This window comes from Gallus gallus, chromosome 10, assembly GCF_016699485.2.
Source record: "Gallus gallus isolate bGalGal1 chromosome 10, bGalGal1.mat.broiler.GRCg7b, whole genome shotgun sequence".
In the NCBI taxonomy this organism is placed as follows: Eukaryota; Metazoa; Chordata; class Aves; order Galliformes; family Phasianidae; genus Gallus; species Gallus gallus.
The window spans coordinates 9,295,248-9,314,182 of record NC_052541.1 but is presented as its reverse complement, the minus strand read 5'-3'; the positions used below and the strand labels follow the sequence as shown (position 1 = coordinate 9,314,182).

The 18,935-nt window shown below is 35.9% G+C and overlaps 1 protein-coding gene and 1 long non-coding RNA gene across 7 annotated transcripts in view; one reads left to right on the top strand and one right to left on the bottom strand.

Moving 5' to 3' along the window:
- DMXL2 (Dmx like 2) overlaps positions 1-18,935 on the top strand; it is a 50,277-nt gene that overhangs the window by 24,443 nt on the left and 6,899 nt on the right. For 3 of the 6 annotated variants that reach the window (XM_040706497.2, XM_040706500.2, XM_040706501.1), the window contains 20 exons: positions 83-1,762; positions 2,071-2,181; positions 2,876-3,045; positions 4,318-4,415; positions 4,580-4,745; positions 5,659-5,923; positions 6,636-7,717; positions 8,404-8,595; positions 10,067-10,143; positions 10,682-10,812; positions 11,483-11,731; positions 14,085-14,266; positions 14,629-14,759; positions 15,040-15,125; positions 15,374-15,575; positions 16,357-16,474; positions 17,302-17,364; positions 17,759-17,845; positions 17,927-18,048; positions 18,789-18,927. In XM_040706497.2, the coding sequence (XP_040562431.1) occupies positions 83-1,762; positions 2,071-2,181; positions 2,876-3,045; positions 4,318-4,415; positions 4,580-4,745; positions 5,659-5,923; positions 6,636-7,717; positions 8,404-8,595; positions 10,067-10,143; positions 10,682-10,812; positions 11,483-11,731; positions 14,085-14,266; positions 14,629-14,759; positions 15,040-15,125; positions 15,374-15,575; positions 16,357-16,474; positions 17,302-17,364; positions 17,759-17,845; positions 17,927-18,048; positions 18,789-18,927 (5,351 nt within the window). The remainder of the gene's footprint in view (positions 1-82; positions 1,763-2,070; positions 2,182-2,875; positions 3,046-4,317; positions 4,416-4,579; positions 4,746-5,658; positions 5,924-6,635; positions 7,718-8,403; positions 8,596-10,066; positions 10,144-10,681; positions 10,813-11,482; positions 11,732-14,084; positions 14,267-14,628; positions 14,760-15,039; positions 15,126-15,373; positions 15,576-16,356; positions 16,475-17,301; positions 17,365-17,758; positions 17,846-17,926; positions 18,049-18,788; positions 18,928-18,935) is intronic. The other 3 variants (XM_040706498.2, XM_040706499.2, XM_003641847.6) reach the window with 3 other exon arrangements.
- Positions 7,964-16,430, bottom strand: LOC107054183. The gene is made up of 5 exons (XR_001468204.3): positions 16,304-16,430; positions 14,803-14,888; positions 10,049-10,223; positions 9,559-9,689; positions 7,964-8,304 (listed from the first exon to the last, which is right to left on the bottom strand). It is a non-coding gene; the product is annotated as an uncharacterized LOC107054183 (long non-coding RNA).

The window sequence follows — 18,935 nt, the reverse complement described above, 5'->3', positions numbered from 1 at the left end:
TAGTAGTTACAGTGTTGTGGCTGTCTTTTATAGGTGTTTGACTTCTTGTTACTATTAGCAATTATGTCTGTTCTAATTTCAGGTCACTTGAGCTCTTCATCAATATACCCAGTCTGCCTTGCACCCTATTTGATAGTAACATCATGTTCTGATAACAGAGTGCGTTTCTGGAGGTGCACTGTAGAGACAGATCTAAACAGCAAAAATGAAGAAAGGGAAACATACCATTGGAGAAAATGGCCATTAATGAATGATGAAGGAGAAGACAACAGCAGTACTGTCACCATAGTAGGAAGGCCAGTTGCTGTTAGTTGTTCTTACACAGGACGTCTTGCAGTAGCTTACAAACAGCCTGTACAGCATAATGGTTATGTTTCAAAAGAATTTTCCATGCATGTTTGTATACTTGAGTGCGAGTCTACAGGAGGATCAGAATGGGTTTTGGAACAGACAATTCATCTAGATGATTTAGTTAAAGTTGGAAGTGTGCTTGATTCAAGGGTCAGTGTAGATAGTAATTTGTTTGTTTACAGTAAATCAGATGCATGTCTGAATAAAGACAAATATCTGGTGCCCAATATCAAGCATTTGGTGCATTTGGATTGGGTGTCAAAAGAAGATGGTTCACATATATTGACAGTTGGAGTTGGTGCCAATATCTTCATGTATGGGAGACTTTCAGGAATTGTAACAGATCAAACAAGCAGCAAAGAGGGTGTAGCTGTTATTACTTTACCGCTAGGTGGTAGCATAAAACAAGGTATAAAGTCAAAGTGGGTTTTGCTTAGATCAATTGATTTGGTATCATCTGTAGATGGCACTCCTTCACTGCCTGTTTCTCTCTCCTGGGTGAGAGATGGTATACTGGTGGTGGGCATGGACTGTGAAATGCACGTTTACGCACAGTGGAAACACACTGTCAAGTTTGGTGATGGTGAAAGTGATGTTTTTACTTCTGAAGATTTGGCCACTCAAGATTCACTCAAAACAAGCTTGATAGCAAAGAAGACTAGTGTAATTGATGGGGCAGGTATTGTGGATGACGTTTTCGGCACTCCAACTGTAATCCAAGACGGAGGCCTCTTTGAAGCTGCTCATGTTCTTTCACCTACTCTCCCTCAGTATCATCCAACTCAGCTATTGGAACTTATGGATCTGGGGAAAGTTCGCCGAGCCAAAGCCATTCTATCACATTTAGTTAAATGTATTGCAGGAGAAGTTGCAATAGTAAAAGACACAGAAGCTGGAGAAGGAAGTGGTCCTAAACGCCATCTTTCTCGCACCATTAGTGTAAGTGGAAGTACTGCAAAGGATACCATCACAGCTGGAAAAGATGGTACTAGAGACTACACAGAGATAGACTCTATTCCTCCATTGCCACTTTATGCGCTTCTTGCTGCAGATCAAGATGCAACTTATGTTTCTGAAGAAACTTCTAAAATACCCCAGGGCTCTGAAGAAGACGCTAAAAAAAAAACAGAAGACCAGTACTCAGATCTATTTCAGATTCAGCCTGTTACAACCGATGACTTCATTGATTTTGAGCCTGAAAAGAGGGAGAGTAAATCTAAAGTTATTAATCTCTCACAATATGGTCCAACTTACTTTGGCCGAGAACACGCCAGCGTCCTTTCAAGCCACCTGATGCACTCAAGTCTGCCAGGCCTCACTCGACTAGAGCAGATGTTCCTTGTAGCTTTGGCAGACACTGTGGCCACAACAAGCACTGAACTAGATGAGAACAGAGATAAGAATTACTCAGGTTAGTAACTGGTATATTATTGAATTAACATTCATGGTGTTCCCAGCTAAGGCAAACTTAGTCTTTGAGTATTTGGGGATTACAAAGCTGAAACCTTTATCAGTTATTCAGATTTGATATGGTGAAGAAAAGAATACTTAAATACAAACCTCTATATTTCATGCACAATACTTCAGCTCATACAGCAAATTTAGAGAGATGCATTCATTATACACTGCATACAGTAACTCACACACATGCCCTTAAGTCATATACGTGCCCTTTGTAGTCATTGCCATATTCAAAAGTCAGTGTTTTATATTTTACAGGAAGAGATACCTTAGATGAATGTGGCTTACGATATTTGTTGGCTATGCGCTTGCACACCTGCCTTCTGACATCGCTCCCACCTCTATATCGAGTTCAGCTACTTCACCAAGGTAATTTTTAGAATGTGGTATTACTTTCATTTGATCCACTTGAGCTGTCAGGATAACAGCTATTCCTTGAAAGCTCTTAATTTGCAAAGTGCATGCATCCCTGCATGCACTGCACATAGAGAAAACACAGAACTCTAGAATAGAAGACAGATTCTGTGCAATTCCATTTGAGCATGAATAATTTCCCCAACCAGATGACATACTGATTGTATTATATGTTGCTTTGTTTCTTTTGGAGGAATGAAAGTACTGCTTTATGGAAGCGTGTTTTTTATCTCCCCTCTAAGATAATTTTATCATTTTCATCACAAGAGGTATTTTTCTTTGCTCAACCTGAGTAAATGTTGTTGCCAAATACACAACAGGAAAGAAAAGCAGTTACCACCTCGACAGTGTACAGAAAGTTATCTGGCCCAGAATGGGTCTGACTCTGAGAAAATCTTTTTCCTTCTGTTTTACACTATATAAAACTGTAGTATGTATATGAATGGGGTGCTGAAAAAGAATAGAAGCATTGAAGAGAGGATATATACTGGGAAATGTTTTGACTTCACCTTGAACAGCTCTACTTCCTGTCAACAAACATCCCTCTCTACCAACACTCTTTGCAGAGGATCCATTTTGCATCTCTGATGTATTCCATTTGTTTATTAATGAGTATTAATCTTCTGGATTTTATTATGTTACTGTTTAGGCCTATCTACTTGTCATTTTGCATGGGCTTTTCATTCTGAGGCTGAGGAGGAACTGATCAACATGATCCCTGCTATCCAGAAGGGAGACCCACAGTGGTCTGAATTAAGAGCTATGGGTATAGGTTGGTGGGTAAGGAATATCAACACGCTCCGAAGATGCATTGAGAAGGTATTCTAATTGCTTATATATTATAATTATATGCTGTTAGTTATGCCTTAACAAAAAAGGTAACTTGTGCAGATTCTCTTGCACTCCAGCCCAGCTGGGAGGCTGTGTAAGTGCTTTTTTTTTTTTTTATATAGCCAGCTTCCAAATAGCAGTACTGTCAGATGATGTTGGCAGTTCTGGCTTATAAATCAGCAGTATCATGCAATATGTTTGAGCTAGGAAAAAGCCATTTTTGAAGCATCTAATCTTTTCCCCCATATCTTAAAATACGTTTAACATTACATTACTCTATTTTGTGAAGAATCTTTTTTATTTATATATGTGACAGCATGTATCAATAGATTAAACAAGGAATTACATTTTGAGTTCAGATGTGGGTCTTGTTTAAGAAATAACTATTTCTAAAACTATTGCTAAAAAAAAACTATAAAAATTTGTCTTGTAAATTCAGTTGTTTTTAGATTATGGCATACTGGAGAAGTACAAGTGAGTGCAGATTTGACTCTTTTGAAGAGTCATGAAAGTACTATTTTAAAGAAATGCAAACCTATATGATACAAACACAAAGTAGCATCAGATCTTATTTTCATGCAGTTTGTATGGGAGCTCTAATAGTAGATAACATGCAGTATGTGTTTCAGATATTACTTTATAATCTTTCCTGTAGGTATCGATGAGATTTAAATTCTTACTTTAATAAAAATTTCAGCTTTCTTACCAAGTTTGATGGATTTGATTTATTACTACTCCTTGCTTTGAATTACAGCAAATAATGTACCCTCTCAGATGTTCGTGGAACAGAAACTTGATAGTTTACTGAATCCAAGAGCAAAACTTAATTTTGTTAGTCATCCAAATCTGATACGATTACATCTCTGAGTCCTACACAGAAGAACACCCAGAATGGTCACTAAAGAAATACTTGTATTAGCTTGCAAATTTGTAAATAATTGATCATGAGAAGAACTTTACCTAATGTAACAATTTTCAGAAAAATATTTTTATTTGTGCAGTTGTAATATCTTGCTGGGGAAGGGTAGTAATATGTGCAGTAGTGCTGTTTTTTTCTGAACCATAGGAACATTAGCAGTGTAATGAGCTGTTGTCCCCTGTCAATAAATTAATTTCTGCAAGTCATTCAGAAAGAAATTACTGTTGCTTTATATAAATAATGCAGTCACCCAGAGCATCCTCCCAGCAGAGAACATATGTTGTTAAGCTAAAAGCAAGCTTTATATTTTCAGTAGTAATAGTAGGTTTTGCTTACTACAGGTTGCAAAAGCTTCATTCCAGAGGAACAATGATGCCTTGGATGCTGCACTATTTTACCTTGCTATGAAGAAAAAGGCAGTGGTGTGGGGTCTATTTAGGTGAGTTCTAACTATAGTTCTAACTATAAATTTGATTAAATTATATTTGAACCAGAAATGCAAAACAGAACTCATTCAGGATTAGAGTTTAATTGGTGCTGTTCAGTGATTGTATCCTAAGGCTATGTAATAAAAACCTGTGTACACTGCATTTCTTTATGCAGGTCTCAGCATGATGAAAAGATGACTGCTTTCTTCAGCCACAACTTCAGTGAAGACAGATGGCGAAAAGCTGCTTTAAAAAATGCTTTTGCTCTGTTGGGAAAACAACGCTTTGAACAATCAGCTGCATTCTTCTTGCTAGCAGGTTCACTGAAAGATGCTATAGAGGTATTAAGTTTTGAGAAATTAAATTTCAGTTTCTAGTCTAAACTATGTAACTGTGTCCTTAAAAGCTGTTCAGCTGATCTTTTTCTAAAGTGTGGAAGCAGAAAGGTTATGTCTACACATAGCAGCCTGTATACATGGCATTTACCTCCACACTACTGTGAAAAAAAGCTTGGAAACTGATCTGAAGGCCAGAATGAATGTTCAAATACATGAGTCCTTGGTGGAAGGCCTCCTGAGAAAGCAGTCATGACCCTGCTAGTGACGATTTGTTTCACATGTTGCAGTGCTCTGTTCAGCCTCTAGCTACTCTGCATTCCCTACTGTTAGAATATCAAGTAAAAAAAACAAAGAATCAAAACAAACAAACAAAAAGATCTTCTGAAGGATCCCTTTTTAGTGGAGCTGTGGTGTGGAGCTGCCAAAAAGAAGGTGAAAGTTCTCAGCGAGGTCATAATTTAGGCAGTATATTTCAGGAGAGAAGGGAATTAGGTAACTTTTACTTATCCTGCCTATTTTATGCAGTGTTAGTCTTTACCTGAGAATATAAAGGCTCAAAAACATAATTCTGCAGATGAGTCAGTGGAAGAAAATCTTACCAGTTATGTACAAATGTTAAAGTTAGAAGCTAGGTTTCTTCCTCTAGCTAAAACATCTTTATATTTCTAACTGATATATTGTTTTTTGTCATGGATGTACTGAGGCATACTATAATTTCTAAAATAGAAAAAAGTATACCTCTTTCCAAACATAGAAGTAAATATGGCACTTATATATATCTCAACATATTTTTGATTCAAAGATATCATGAGGAAAAAATATCTATTAAGTAAACATGTTGCTGTTCACTTCACTGTCATTAAAAAAAAAAAACTTTCCCTCACAAAGAGACCTTTTCCCCCACTTATTATCACAGGTGTGCCTGGAGAAAATGGAAGACATCCAATTGGCTATGGTTATTGCTCGCTTATATGAATCAGAGTTTGAAACCTCTGTCACATACACCTCCATTCTTTATGAAAAGATTTTGGGTTGCCAAAAGGATGGTACTGGGTTCAGCTGTACTAAATTGCATTCTGATCCCTTTCTGAGAAGCATTGCTTATTGGATAATGAAAGATTACACGAGAGCACTGGACACTTTATTGGAGCAAACACCTAAAGATGATGATGAAAACCCAGGTAAGGAAAAAATATTTGTCTACTGGATCAAACTCTATGACATAGTAGAGAAGGGGTAAAACTTTCTGTTTATGTGTGTAGTCCCTTCTCTTGAGATGCCATTACGCTGGAATTATTCATAGGCTTATGTACTAGCCCACTCAATTTCTTCTTCAAAAATATTTTTTTCCAGTTTCTTCCAGAGGTTTCTTTTCAGTGTCCAGTACTGAACTTAGTTCTAATGTGAGATAAACTCTGGAGGGCCTAACTTTTTCTTACTTTTCCTACAATACCTCTCTTCTACTTAATGATGGCTGATTTTTATTCTAATTGACTTCAGATTCTCATTCTTGCTTCAAGGAATTAGCAGTTTTCAGAAGTAGGGCTTCCTATCCAATCTCTTGCCAGATTAATGTTAAATGATGGAGAAGTGGATGGCATTAGTTTATATAGTCTATTCCCTGCCCTAGTTAAATCTATCTGGCTGGTCTTCTCAGCTTCTTTTAGGCTCAGCTGGTGAAACAGTAATGAAGCAAATGTGAGAATTTTATGTTTCCAATCATCCAGCTCATATCTATAGTGTTTTTGTGGGGAATAAGTAGTTCTTTTGCTTTGTTTTGGCAACTATACTATCTTTGTTTTTGTACTTTGAGCAATCTTTGTAATGCAGGAAATAATGCAAATCACAGTAACATGAAATCCATGGTAATGTCTTATCTGCTTAATTCCCTAGTTATTGTCAAGTCATGCAATCCTGTGGTATTCAGTTTTTACAATTATCTTCGGACCCATCCTCTGCTGATCCGAAGATACTTCAGCTCACCAGAAGGGACTTTGGCCACCTTAGGTCTAAAAACTGAGAAAAGTTTTGTTGATAAAATTAATCTTATAGAAAGAAAATTATTCTTCACTACTGCAAATGCTCACTTTAAAGTGGGTTGTCCCGTGCTAGCTCTTGAAGTTCTTTCCAAAATCCCAAAAGTAAGAAAAAAATCTGCTGTAGCTACAGAGAAAGATGCATCTAGTCCTCCAATGCAGGCTGGTGTTTCAGATTCCAAAGCTGGAAGTGGTGATATAGACTGGTCAAAGCCAATTTCAGCTTCCTTTGCTTTGGAGGATACTGCTGAATCTTCAGCACAATTTGACTGGAGTCAACCAGCAGTAAAATTTGATGATGAGCCTCTTACTCTTGATTGGGGTGAAGACAAAAATGAGTCAGATGAAGAGGACAAGGATGTTGGTATAATTATGAAAAATTCAAAATCTACTTCCAAGAGTGAAGAACAAGATAAAACCCCAGACGCTAATGTCCCACAGACACCACATGGAGAGATCTCTGATGTTGGAGACACTGAGGTTGATGTTATTGCTGAACAACTGAAGTTTAGAGCCTGCCTGAAGATCCTAATGACTGAACTGAGGACTTTGGCTACAGGTTATGAAGTAGATGGAGGAAAGCTCAGGTTTCAGCTGTACAACTGGCTTGAAAAAGAGATTGCTGCCATGCATGAAATATGCAACCATGAATCAGGTGGCAAAGACTACTGTAAAACATATGCCAAAGTAAACGGGGATCTACTTGATCACGAGAGTGTTATGGATAAGCCAGACATTGGTTCCTATGAACGGCACCAGATAGAAAGGCGTAGATTACAAGCAAAACGAGAACACGCTGAAAGACGAAAGTGGTGGCTGCAGAAGAACCAAGCTCTTCTACGAGTATTTCTAAGTTATTGTAGTCTCCATGGGGCACAAGGAGGTGGTTTAGCATCCGTAAGAATGGAGCTGAAATTTTTGCTGCAAGAGTCACAGCAGGTAAAACAAATTCAGCTGATTTCTATTTACAAGTCTGAACAGTTCTAGATCGTCAGTTTTATCAAAAGTATAAATTTGTACCTTAAGCTATACAAGTCTAATGTTCTTGAGGTAAGGACTTACTATTCTAGTTTGCTGTGTATCCACATCCTGGTTATTTGGTTCTTCAGAATCTGTGAGAGGATTAGACTACCTGTAATTATATAACTATTGCTCTAAGTACTACAGACTTAGATGTATGTTGGAATTATAGTTTTGATCACTATATTCTGGGTATCTATATAGCAACTTAAATTCAGATTAAGTATGATAAAATCTCATTCCCTATGTCACTGCATGTCATGCAAGGAAGCTGTAAGAAATAGTCTTAGTCAGTGTGCTGCTCCCTTTTACTATATTATGGCATTTTCTACATTCGTTTCATACAGAAATATATTTTCCAGTAAATGTTAGTGACTAACCAGAGCAAATACACAGTCGTAGAATAAATCACTGAAGTAGCTCCAGTCCCAGGTCTTACTTCTAACACCTATCTTTGTGAAATCTTGTCTGTGCTGAGTAGACAGCAGTAGAAGAGAATAAATAACCTGGGGAAAAAAAAAAAAAAAAAAAGATGTAAAATTACTGCTTTTATTATTTTTTTCCTCAAAGTAATCATCTTAAGTGCAATCTTTTCTTTTAAACAGGAAACTACTGTAAAACAGCTTCAGTCTCCACTTCCATTGCCCACAACACTACCACTGCTATCTGCAAGCATAGCATCCACAAAAACTGTGATAGCTAATCCTGTGCTGTATTTAAACAACCACATCCATGATATTCTTTACACGATTGTGCAGATGAAATCTCCACCACATCCTAATATTGAAGATGTCAAGGTAATGAAAACAGATTATAGAAATGCTAAATTTAAACACTGAAATCGTGTGTTTAAATTTTCAACACCGATTCGTTCTCACAGTATTGATCTTCTCTCTAAAATCTAGAGAATTGAATATGGTAGTCAACCAAGCACTTGATTTCTGACATCTTTTGGAATCTGGTTAGTTCCCTTTCATCCAAATAATTCAGTCACTCTCCAGAAGCTGTTCCAAATTTAGATGTTCACTAAAGCACTGAATAGTTACTCTTAAAACATCAGGATCATATATGTTTACTATCATCATCTTGGTGAAACCTGGTGGGAAGATAGATGAAAGTAGAGGTAGGAAGCTATAAGGTATGTTATAACCTTCTGTTTATGCAGTAGTTATAAATCTTACTCCAGCATGGATTTTCCCAGTTGTACTGATTTCCATGTAATTATGATTAATTACTTTATCTGGCTCCATATCCTAGGGTAAATAAATTCTGTTCATAAAATAGAGGGGATGGGAGAAACAAAGTGCCTGAGACTATACAACAGTTAATTAGTAAAAATCATTAATTTGTACATTTTTATCAGTGTTCATATTCATCAAATTTCATTTGAATTTCTATTGAGTAAAAGAAAGTAGGTCAAAACTAGGAAACTAAGTGGACTGTCCCATTGGTAGTTAGTTACCAATCTGTAAACTGTAACCCACGCTCGCTCACTTTTTTACATTAGTTGACTCCTTTTCCATCCTGCACTATGCCACATTAAGCATCATTCTCATTCTAAAAACTCTTATTCCACATGCATTTTCCTTTAAAAGGAAATTCAGAAAGAACTGACACTTTCTAACTGTAAAACAACTATTTAGATAACTTATATCTTTAACCTGAGGTATGGCATCTTATTAAATAGAGAGACAGTAGGAAGAGATGGAAATGAGCAGAGGTAGTTAAAAAACATTTCTGTTTTTAACAGTTGACAGTACCATTTTCAACACAATTTGGCCTCCATCAGTCTTTCCAAGAAATCCTTGCATTTCTTCCTCTGATTAAGAAATTGAGTGTTTCTGCTGCATTGTAAGATTGTAGTAGTACTATTCTTGTTCCAGGGAGACTCCTGAAAAATTTTAAGCACGTAAATGAGGTGAAAAAGCTATTATAAATATTTAAACAGTCACGACGATTACACACATTTCTGTATCATGCATATAAAGCAAATACTAATATTTTGAGTTATGATGTTATATTATATTGTTTACAGGAACCATTCAGACTATAGGAATTGCTACTAGAACAGGACTTATTTAATCACTTTTTCAATATACTCATACCCCATGAGAGGTCTGTATTAGAATAATTTTTTAGTTACTATTTCCTTCATGTGGTTTAAAACATTCTGGCATAACACATTTCAAAAACTGTTCAGAAAGAAGTGTCGTTTATGTACATTTTGTGTATAAATTACATATAACTTACCCCCTCTTTTTATTTTAGGTGTACACTCTTCATTCTTTAGCAGCTTCTCTTTCTGCATCCATTTATCAAGCACTGTGTGACAGCCACAGCTACAGGTACAAATAGCAGCTTTCTTACAGTTCTACATTTGAAGAATATTTTGTGCATCCAAAATGGAAATTCTTTGTGCCTGCGTCTAAGCAAAGAGATTCAATTGCTATGTGTGACGTAGATTACTATGCAGTTCACACATTATTTCTGATAGTACATCAGATAAAATAACAACAATCTTTTTTTTTCCAATGAAAAGAGGAAAATCTGGTATCAATCTTAGGATGCTTCTGAAAGAACATCTGAGTGCTGTTTTCCACAATATATCCATTGCTGGGTAGGGGTGCATGGAAAATATTTGAGCTTAAATGAAGTCACGTTTCAGACAGTTCTTATTTCAAACCAAAACTGGAAAAGAATGCTGTAAAAATATAACAAGTTTTAATTTAAAAAGTATATTTTATGAGATGAAAATGTAGTCCTGTAGAATTTTAAATATTGCATTTTCTGATTAAAAAGATAAGCACTTCTGTATACTACATTTTATTACAAAAATATTCTAAAATCCTTTCTCATCAGAAAAAAAAATTGATTTGTATTTAGCAGCCAAACAGAAGCAAATCAGTTTACAGGGATGGTTTATCAAGGACTGCTTTTGAGTGATCGACGCAGACTGAGAACAGAGAGTATTGAAGAGCATGCAACTCCAAACTCATCTCCTGCTCAGTGGCCTGGTGAGACAAAAATAAGTTACTTTTAACACGACTAGAAAAAATTTTTTCACTGTTCTGTAACTTGATAACCTACAGTACAACTTGATGGTAAACTTTCATCCAAATATAGATGAAATGATGGGTGAACAACGATGGATAAGTGTTTTGATTTAGCTTTCACACATGTAACAGCCTTTAGCTTCTTCAAAGATCAAAACAAAAATCTAAACTTTATATATGGCAAACATCTTACTTGGGGAAGAGATCAGAATCTTTAGGATAAATTCTATAAGCTGATTATTTGTCATCCTAAAATGTTTTCTTCTGGTCTGCCTCACCTTCGAGCAAAGCTATTTCTGTTAGCTGTAGCTACAGTACTGTCTTACATACATGCTTTTCTTGCTGTAGCCGTCAAAACAACAGCTTTTCATGTACTAGCATAGGTGTAGTATTGTGAGGTCAACTCTGGCCCACAGTGCAGGAGCTTCAGAGGCAAACTAATCTGAGGCACAATTCAGAAATCCTTTTGTTCAGTCTTCAAGAGAAATCATAATTGTATGATATATCAGAATAAAGGTTTCAAATGGCTGTTAGTGTGTGTGCACCATAAGAGACATTGCTGCAACACTGAATTTTTCCCTGTTTGTAATCCTGCTTATTTAACAAAGAGCTTTTCCTCTTCTCTCTGCAGGTGTGAGTTCACTTATAAATCTCTTAAGTTCAGCTCAGGATGAAGATCAACCAAAGTTAAATGTCCTTCTTTGTGAAGCTGTTGTAGCTGTTTACCTGAGTCTGCTGATCCACGCCCTGGCAACCAATTCATGTAATGAGTTATTTCGACTGGCAGCCCATCCTCTGAACAGCCGGATGTGGGCTGCTGTTTTTGGCGGGGGAGTGAAACTTCTTGTAAAGCCTCGAAGGCAATCAGAAAATATTCCAGGTACTTTGTTTTCTAAAGGTCATACTAATGATTTGAATTTTATACCTTCTAGTAACCCAGTAGGGGAGATTTCTTTTCTTTGAAGATTAAAAAAACCCAAGGAAACAGAATTTAAGCACCTACTGGCAAGAAAACTGTAACATTAATTAAAAAGCAGAAAGAAATGTTAGTTTTTCTCATGATTGTCCTTTATAATAACACCTAGGAGAATTTGAGTTTTCCATTGAAACAGTACAGATATTTTTACTCAAAATGTAGTCCTTGAGTCGGACATTTACAGCTTAGCTGTGCTTTTTGATAGCTGCATTTATTTTAATTCAGAACTTGAAGACTATTGTCTGAGTATGGTTGAGGTTTTTTGTTTGTTTCTTTAGTACCCACTTAGAACAGAGATAGAATGACCTCTACATTTAATTATTGTCACATTCAAAGTAGTTTACTTGGAGTGTATATGTTTGTATATCTTCCCAAATGCAAGCTTTTTTCTTTCCATCTTTGTAAAACAATAATGAAAAATTTCTCAGTCAGAGGTAAAACAAAAGTGCTTTAAACAGCAAGCTATCAAGCGTAATATCATTAACAGATAGCCATGACATTGAGTAGTTCTGTCAAGTAGTGATGGAATTAGCGCTGTGATGCACTTATTTCCCAGAAGCACAGTAAGCAACTTGCATGTGGAATGCCATGTGCATTTCCCAGTATAAACGTTTCAGAATGACTAGTATACACCATTACTTTTCCTAATATGCATACCAACTTAGAATGGTACTGCCAGTACTCTGGTAACTCAAACTTACATTTGATATTAAGCCACTAGGGAAAGAAAATAATTTTATAGTAACATAATTGTAATTCAGGCATTCTGAGTCAGAAAGCATCCTCAGGATAGCACATTTCCTTATGTTACTCCTATTGGATGCTTGTTTATAACACTTTCCAGTGCTTTCAACCATTATTTTTTTCAGCGAAGAGGTAGATAGAACAAATCAGTGTTAATGCCTATGTTTTCCTGTGTATGATGAGTGTCACTGCATAATGATTACAGTAATTTGGAAACAATATTTCTGAAACTGTTTCAAGATACAGTTTCACCATGTGCAAGAAGTAACAGCTTCCTCTAACAGAAAAATAGTTTATACACAGCTAAGCTCCTGGGAGGAGCTTTAAAAGCAGGGATCTTTCAGACAGATGAGAATGTCTTAATATGCTGAAAAGTGAAGGCTGAATCCAGGCTCAGAAGACAGATGCAAATGAAACTATTTGCCCTATAATTGCTCTATAACAATTCTGAAAATTCTGACACATTGGCTTTAAAAACTACGGGTTTGAAAATCCTAATGCAGAAAATTGATGTTTCATATTTAAAGTACAAAGCAAAACAGTACTAAGGTGGTATAATGTAAATACTGCTTCTAATCTTCTAATCACAATGACTGCTGTCATTGCTGACATTATCATACTGTCACCATTGGTCAGTTATCATTCCGAAATATACCATTACAAGAATGCATTACATATTTCTCTTTTACAGAGTAACTTAAAGACATCTGAGAATAATCATTTTAGGAATGATCAACTATTTTAACAGGGTGTTAAAATATACATATATATATACATATATAAGCCATGTTTTCACTGGAGATGTATTCTGTTTTCCTTTAACCTACAAGCTGCTTCAGGTTCTGATGTTTCAGAGGATGGTAATGAAGGTTTGTAAAAACTTGCCGTGTAGATGACTGTTAGTAGTGGCTTCTAAAACAAACAGACTGACTTTAAATATTTAGCTCCTTTTAACAAAGGAAGTGTAATCTTCAGTGCTGCCTGCCCAATACCGCCTTGGAAAACAAATTTCACAGTTATGTTTTGGTAACTCTTAAGATCTTTTGAATCTTAATAGATTTCATTTGTCAAAAAGACTTGCTCTATTCAAATTTTCTTTACTATCTTAAGATTTCCTTGGCTCGTATTTGGAACAACTGCTGCTCCTTGTGCAATTTACAGTTCAGTGAAATTTTCTATACTTATTTCTTAACAAATTATTGATTTTTTTCTTAATTTGAGAAAAAAAGTATTTAAAATGCCTTTTGTTCCAAATCTATGTCTCCTGAAAAACTTAGTCCAGATAATAAAATGAATTTCTCATTCTATACACAGTGTGAAACTGCCACAGCTACCGAATTTATCGTAACTGAACTTTTTGTATGATTACACTTCACTTTTATAGGCTGGCTTTGATCTCTGAGTTGGTAGAAGTTAGTACCAATCATACTGCTTTTAGTTACTTCACTTATAAAATACAGCCACTTTGGAAGATGCTGTGTTAATATCAGCTTCTCAAATTATCTGAATTTAGCACCACCTCTTCCTTCAGAAGAAATGGATAAACATCGTCGCCGTTTTAATATGAGAATGCTGGTGCCTGGAAGGCCTGTGAAGGACAGCACTGTGCCACCACCTGTACCTGCAGAGAGGCCCTCTTACAAAGAAAAGTTTATCCCTCCAGAACTCAGCATGTGGGACTATTTTATGGCAAAGGTAATTTCAAATGGAAAATATGTTGGGGTGTGTAAAAAGCAGATTTCTTCTCATTTAAGCTTTAAAGGGCAAAAATAGCATGAAAACTCTGAGTGCTCTTGAAACCAAGCTGCAGAATATTATCATCTTAATAACAGATGAAGAGCTCTATGACTTGTCTTAGGGCTATTTCTTAACTTAAAAAATATGGTTCCTGCAAATAATTAAGGCTTTTCTCCTCGATACTTGTTTCATTTAGGAGACCTTATTTATGTTATGTTGTTATCATTGACAAAGAGTATAAATCACAACTAAAGTTAAATATATGTGTATTAGGAGATCAGAAAACTACTTTTACATCAGACTTTCATTTTGCATTGCAGCCATTTCTTCCTCTGTCAGACAGTGGTGTTATATATGATTCTGATGAAAGCATTCACAGTGATGAGGAAGAGGATGATGCTTTCCTCTCTGACATACAGATCCAGGAACACAAAGATGCAAATTCTTACAGGTTAGAAGAAATTGCCATTCTTTTAGAATAATATCATGCTTACCTTTTCTTCAGGATTAAAGAAAATACAGATGCTCTGAACAGTCCACAGTTTAGGTTGCATATTTGTAGTTCAGTGGAGGGGGGAACCTGTAGCAGTGAGATTAGAGGCACAACAAATTTTGATTGCAGTAACAAACATTTCCCCATTCCTCATTTAGTTGGTAGAAGGAGAAAAAACTGTTCTGCAGATAATCGTATTACTGTTGTTTTAACACAACTATAACTTATTTTTATATAGCTGGGCTCTTCTGCATCTGACAATGGTAAAATTAGTTCTGCACAATGTTAAGAACTTCTTTCCCATTGCTGGCCTGGAATTTAATGGTAAGTTAAACTCTACTTCACATTTCAGTTCTCTGTGTAAGTGGCTTTCTGTCAGACTTTGCTTTTAAATACATTGTTAATTTCTATTTAAAATTTACATAATTTAAACATTCTTTTTGAAAGCTGTTAAGAAATACATTTCCTTGCTAAACTTTTTGTTGAATGGTTGCATTGCTCTACTTTTTTTGTACACACTGTAACTAATATGACTTTTTTTTCTCTAAGCCTTTATTGATATTTCTGTTTAGATCTGCCTGTAACATCACCATTAGGCATCGCTGTAATAAAGAATTTGGAGCATTGGGAACAGATTCTTCAAGATAGAATGGACCAGTTTGAAGGCCCACCACCAAACTACATCAATACCTATCCTAGCGACCCTGGAGTAGGTGCAGGACCAGCTATTCTCCGCAATAAAGCAATGATTGAACCGGAGAACACACCCTTCAAGTAAGTTGTTTTTTTTTTCCCCTATCTCTTAACCACAGAAATACTGAAGAGTCTAAATGTAAACAGCCAAATGAAGTTTGGCTAAATCTTTGTGATAGCCAGTGCTTTACAGAAACCATTTTTCCACATGCCTTTATTACTTCTTTTGTAGCTGTCTCTTGCAGCTGCCTTTACTTATTCTGCAGCACCTTTCACAGCTGTAGAAAGAAAAATAAGATGGAAAGAGTAAAGTTTGGAGGACTACAGATGAAGGGCAATGGCTCCTGCTAGAAAGACCCTATTCAACCACCTTTTCTGTTCTTTCAGTAGCAGCTATCTCCCACCCTGTCCTCAGCAACAGAAGAACTTGTATCATACATGAAGACATCAGTAGGGAGAGAAAAAGAGTTGTAGTACAGTCTTCATAAAGTCAATCCTCCTGTGTTAGACCTATGCCATGTTTGCAAGTATCTTTAAATGCAGTCCTTGAAGTATTCTTTTTTTTCCATCTCAAAAGTAGTTTACTTTTCTAGAAATACTAAATTACAACTTTAATTACATTAACTACATGTTAATTTGAATTTGAATTGTTGACACCAGAAGATTTTAAAATATTCTTACACATACAGGAAAAAAGATGTATCCTTTGAAATTTGCCTAAAAGATCTTAGAACTTTAAATTTTGTTGGTTTTCTTCCAAGTTGAAATTTAACCTAACGTAGATTTGAGGAGGGACAGGAGTTATCTACCTGTAATTAAGCAGAAGCTGTTTCCTTTATATCTCTCCTCCTGCATCATCCAGATCAAAGGATTATTCAGCTCTTCCAGCAAAAAGGCTCTGGCATTTTCTCGTGAAGCAGGAACTTCTTCAGGAGACTTTCATAAGATACATATTCACAAAGAAAAGAAAGCAAAGTGAGGTAGGGAAAAAATATAACTTCTTTGTGGTGGTTGTTGTTGTTGTTTTTAAGGAACTCTCAGTTATAACCGTACCTCAGTCTCTTCAGTATATATTTTAATTTTTCCTACCTTTCTGGTGGCATTTCAGTTTGGTTTTTTCATTTGACAGTGTTGTGTTGTCAATGATTTTTTTTCGAATCAACATGACAATCATGCTGCTTATTGAAATATCAACTGGACCAAATATTTTTAGACGAGACATATTTCACCTTAACTTTATGTATTTGAAAACTGTTCTAATAAATAAATAGAACATTTGCAACAAATGTAGTAAGTAAATAAACTTGTTTTCATGTATTTCTTGTGGTCATATTGAAAAAGAAATTTAAGTGAGCTATTACTTTTTGTATATGTATATATGCATGAGTAATATATACATATAAAAGTAATATTATATAGTAATATATAATATGGGATTTTATGAACTGTACCAGTTACAACCGTAATGAGTTGTAATTGTAGTTTTTAACCAAAATAAATACCATAGGAAACAAATATATTATTTCATATCTTTAAGCCTTCCTGTAAGTATGGAGTTTGTGTGTGTATTACTCCTCCATTTATTTACTCTATCATACATTTTGTGTTCATCTGGGAGGCATTACATCTTGAGTGAGTTTGTTTAGATTCCTGTCTTAGTTCCTGTGCCTTTTATAAAAAGTTAAAAATACATTTGTCATCATTTACTGACAGAGTGGTCTTTAAAATCTAGTTTGGAATGTTTCATTCTTTTTTTATATTTGTTTGTGCATGTGTTTTGTGTTTGTGACTGTGTGATGTTATGTAGTCTGTAGAAGATCGTGTGGAGCAGGTCAAACAAAACTGCGTAGCAGAAGATCACAAAACCAAGGTAGTATCCCTTCTCCCAAACCTCTAGCACATTCTTAAAAGTTCTGTGGAACTGGCTTTTCTTTCTCTAATGTGACTAACAGAAGCTATGTGTTCTGTGTAGTCTGTGTGGCAGGCTTTTAATCGGTGAATTAACTTTGGATGTCCTTTAATTGGGATGAGTGAGCACCTTGTAAATAGTGTTGTACACACAACTTTGTGTTTCTTACACTCAAACAAAACGTCTGGCTTCTAGAACACAAAAGAGTCTGAGAAGTCTCAAGTTTTGCTTCGTAAACAATGCTGAGGCCACTGAACTTTTCTTGCATGAATTTTGTATAGACTTTTGCACTCTGAATGTACAACTACAAAATGGATTTTCATGCTAATTAAAATTTCTCATAAATGTTTTGTAGGTTGAAGCAGATCTTGGCTACCCCGGAGGAAAAGCAAAAGTAATTCACAAAGAATCAGATATGATAATGGCATTTGCAGTTAACAAGGTAAGCCTCAAATTTTACTAGTAAATGTAGTAGAATAATCTTAATCAAAATTAGTATAAATTTTCTATTTGTGCTGCACAGGCAAACAGCAATGAAATTGTTTTGGCATCCACACATGATGTTCAAGAACTTGATATTTCAGCTCTACTGGCTGCTCAGTCATTTATATGGATTGGGGAAGAATATGACAGAGAGTCAAAAAGGTAGGATTATTACTCTCCGGATATAGTAAGCATACAGGTTTACTGTGAGGCTGTATGTATAATTCCAGTGCACAAAAATGCTAATTGCATAATCTTTGGTAGGTTTTAGATTACTTTCAAAAGGAGTAGTGGTGGAAGAAAGCAAAGGAACAGTAGTATGTTTAACAAGTGGTTAAACTAAGTTTTTGAGGGGTTTGAGTATTTGGGGCATGTCTACGCTGCTCAATGAAATACAGTCTCATGGTGTATAAGCTAATAAAAGAAGCTCTACATCAGAAACACTTGTAGTTGCATCACTGCTGTGTTGAGCCTACTTCTGGTACCTGTTGCTAGCTGTCTAGTGCAGTGGCCTGATCTCCTCCGTTATCATGCTGAAAGCAAACACTTAATTTGCATTATATTCCATTGCACAGAATAGGTACACATACAGGTGCACAGGTCAGGAACACTAGATGCTGTAATATCTATGTGTCCATATTTTTAACACCAGTATTCTCCTCAAGGGAGCTCATATTCTCAACATCTTAAAATCACACGTTGAGGTTAAACACTAATGTCCATGGGGCATAGGGGAAGCTTTTGTGTATAATACAAGTGAAGAAGTTATACATTTATAGTTTTCATTATATTCACTTCCTCTGTCCATTGCCAGTGGGCTCTTAACAGCAACGAGATAAGTGAACAGCATTGGTGGCAAAGAAACATTTGTTTAAAGCAGAACATTGCTTTTTTTCTTACAGTTCTGATGATATTGACTTTCGTGGTTCTACCACAACACTAACTCAGTCAGCTGCACCATCTTTTGGAGTGAGTCAGATACAACCATCTTCCTCTATGCCATGGCTAGGCAGTGGTCAAACTAGCACTGGAGCTGGTGTGGTAAGTAC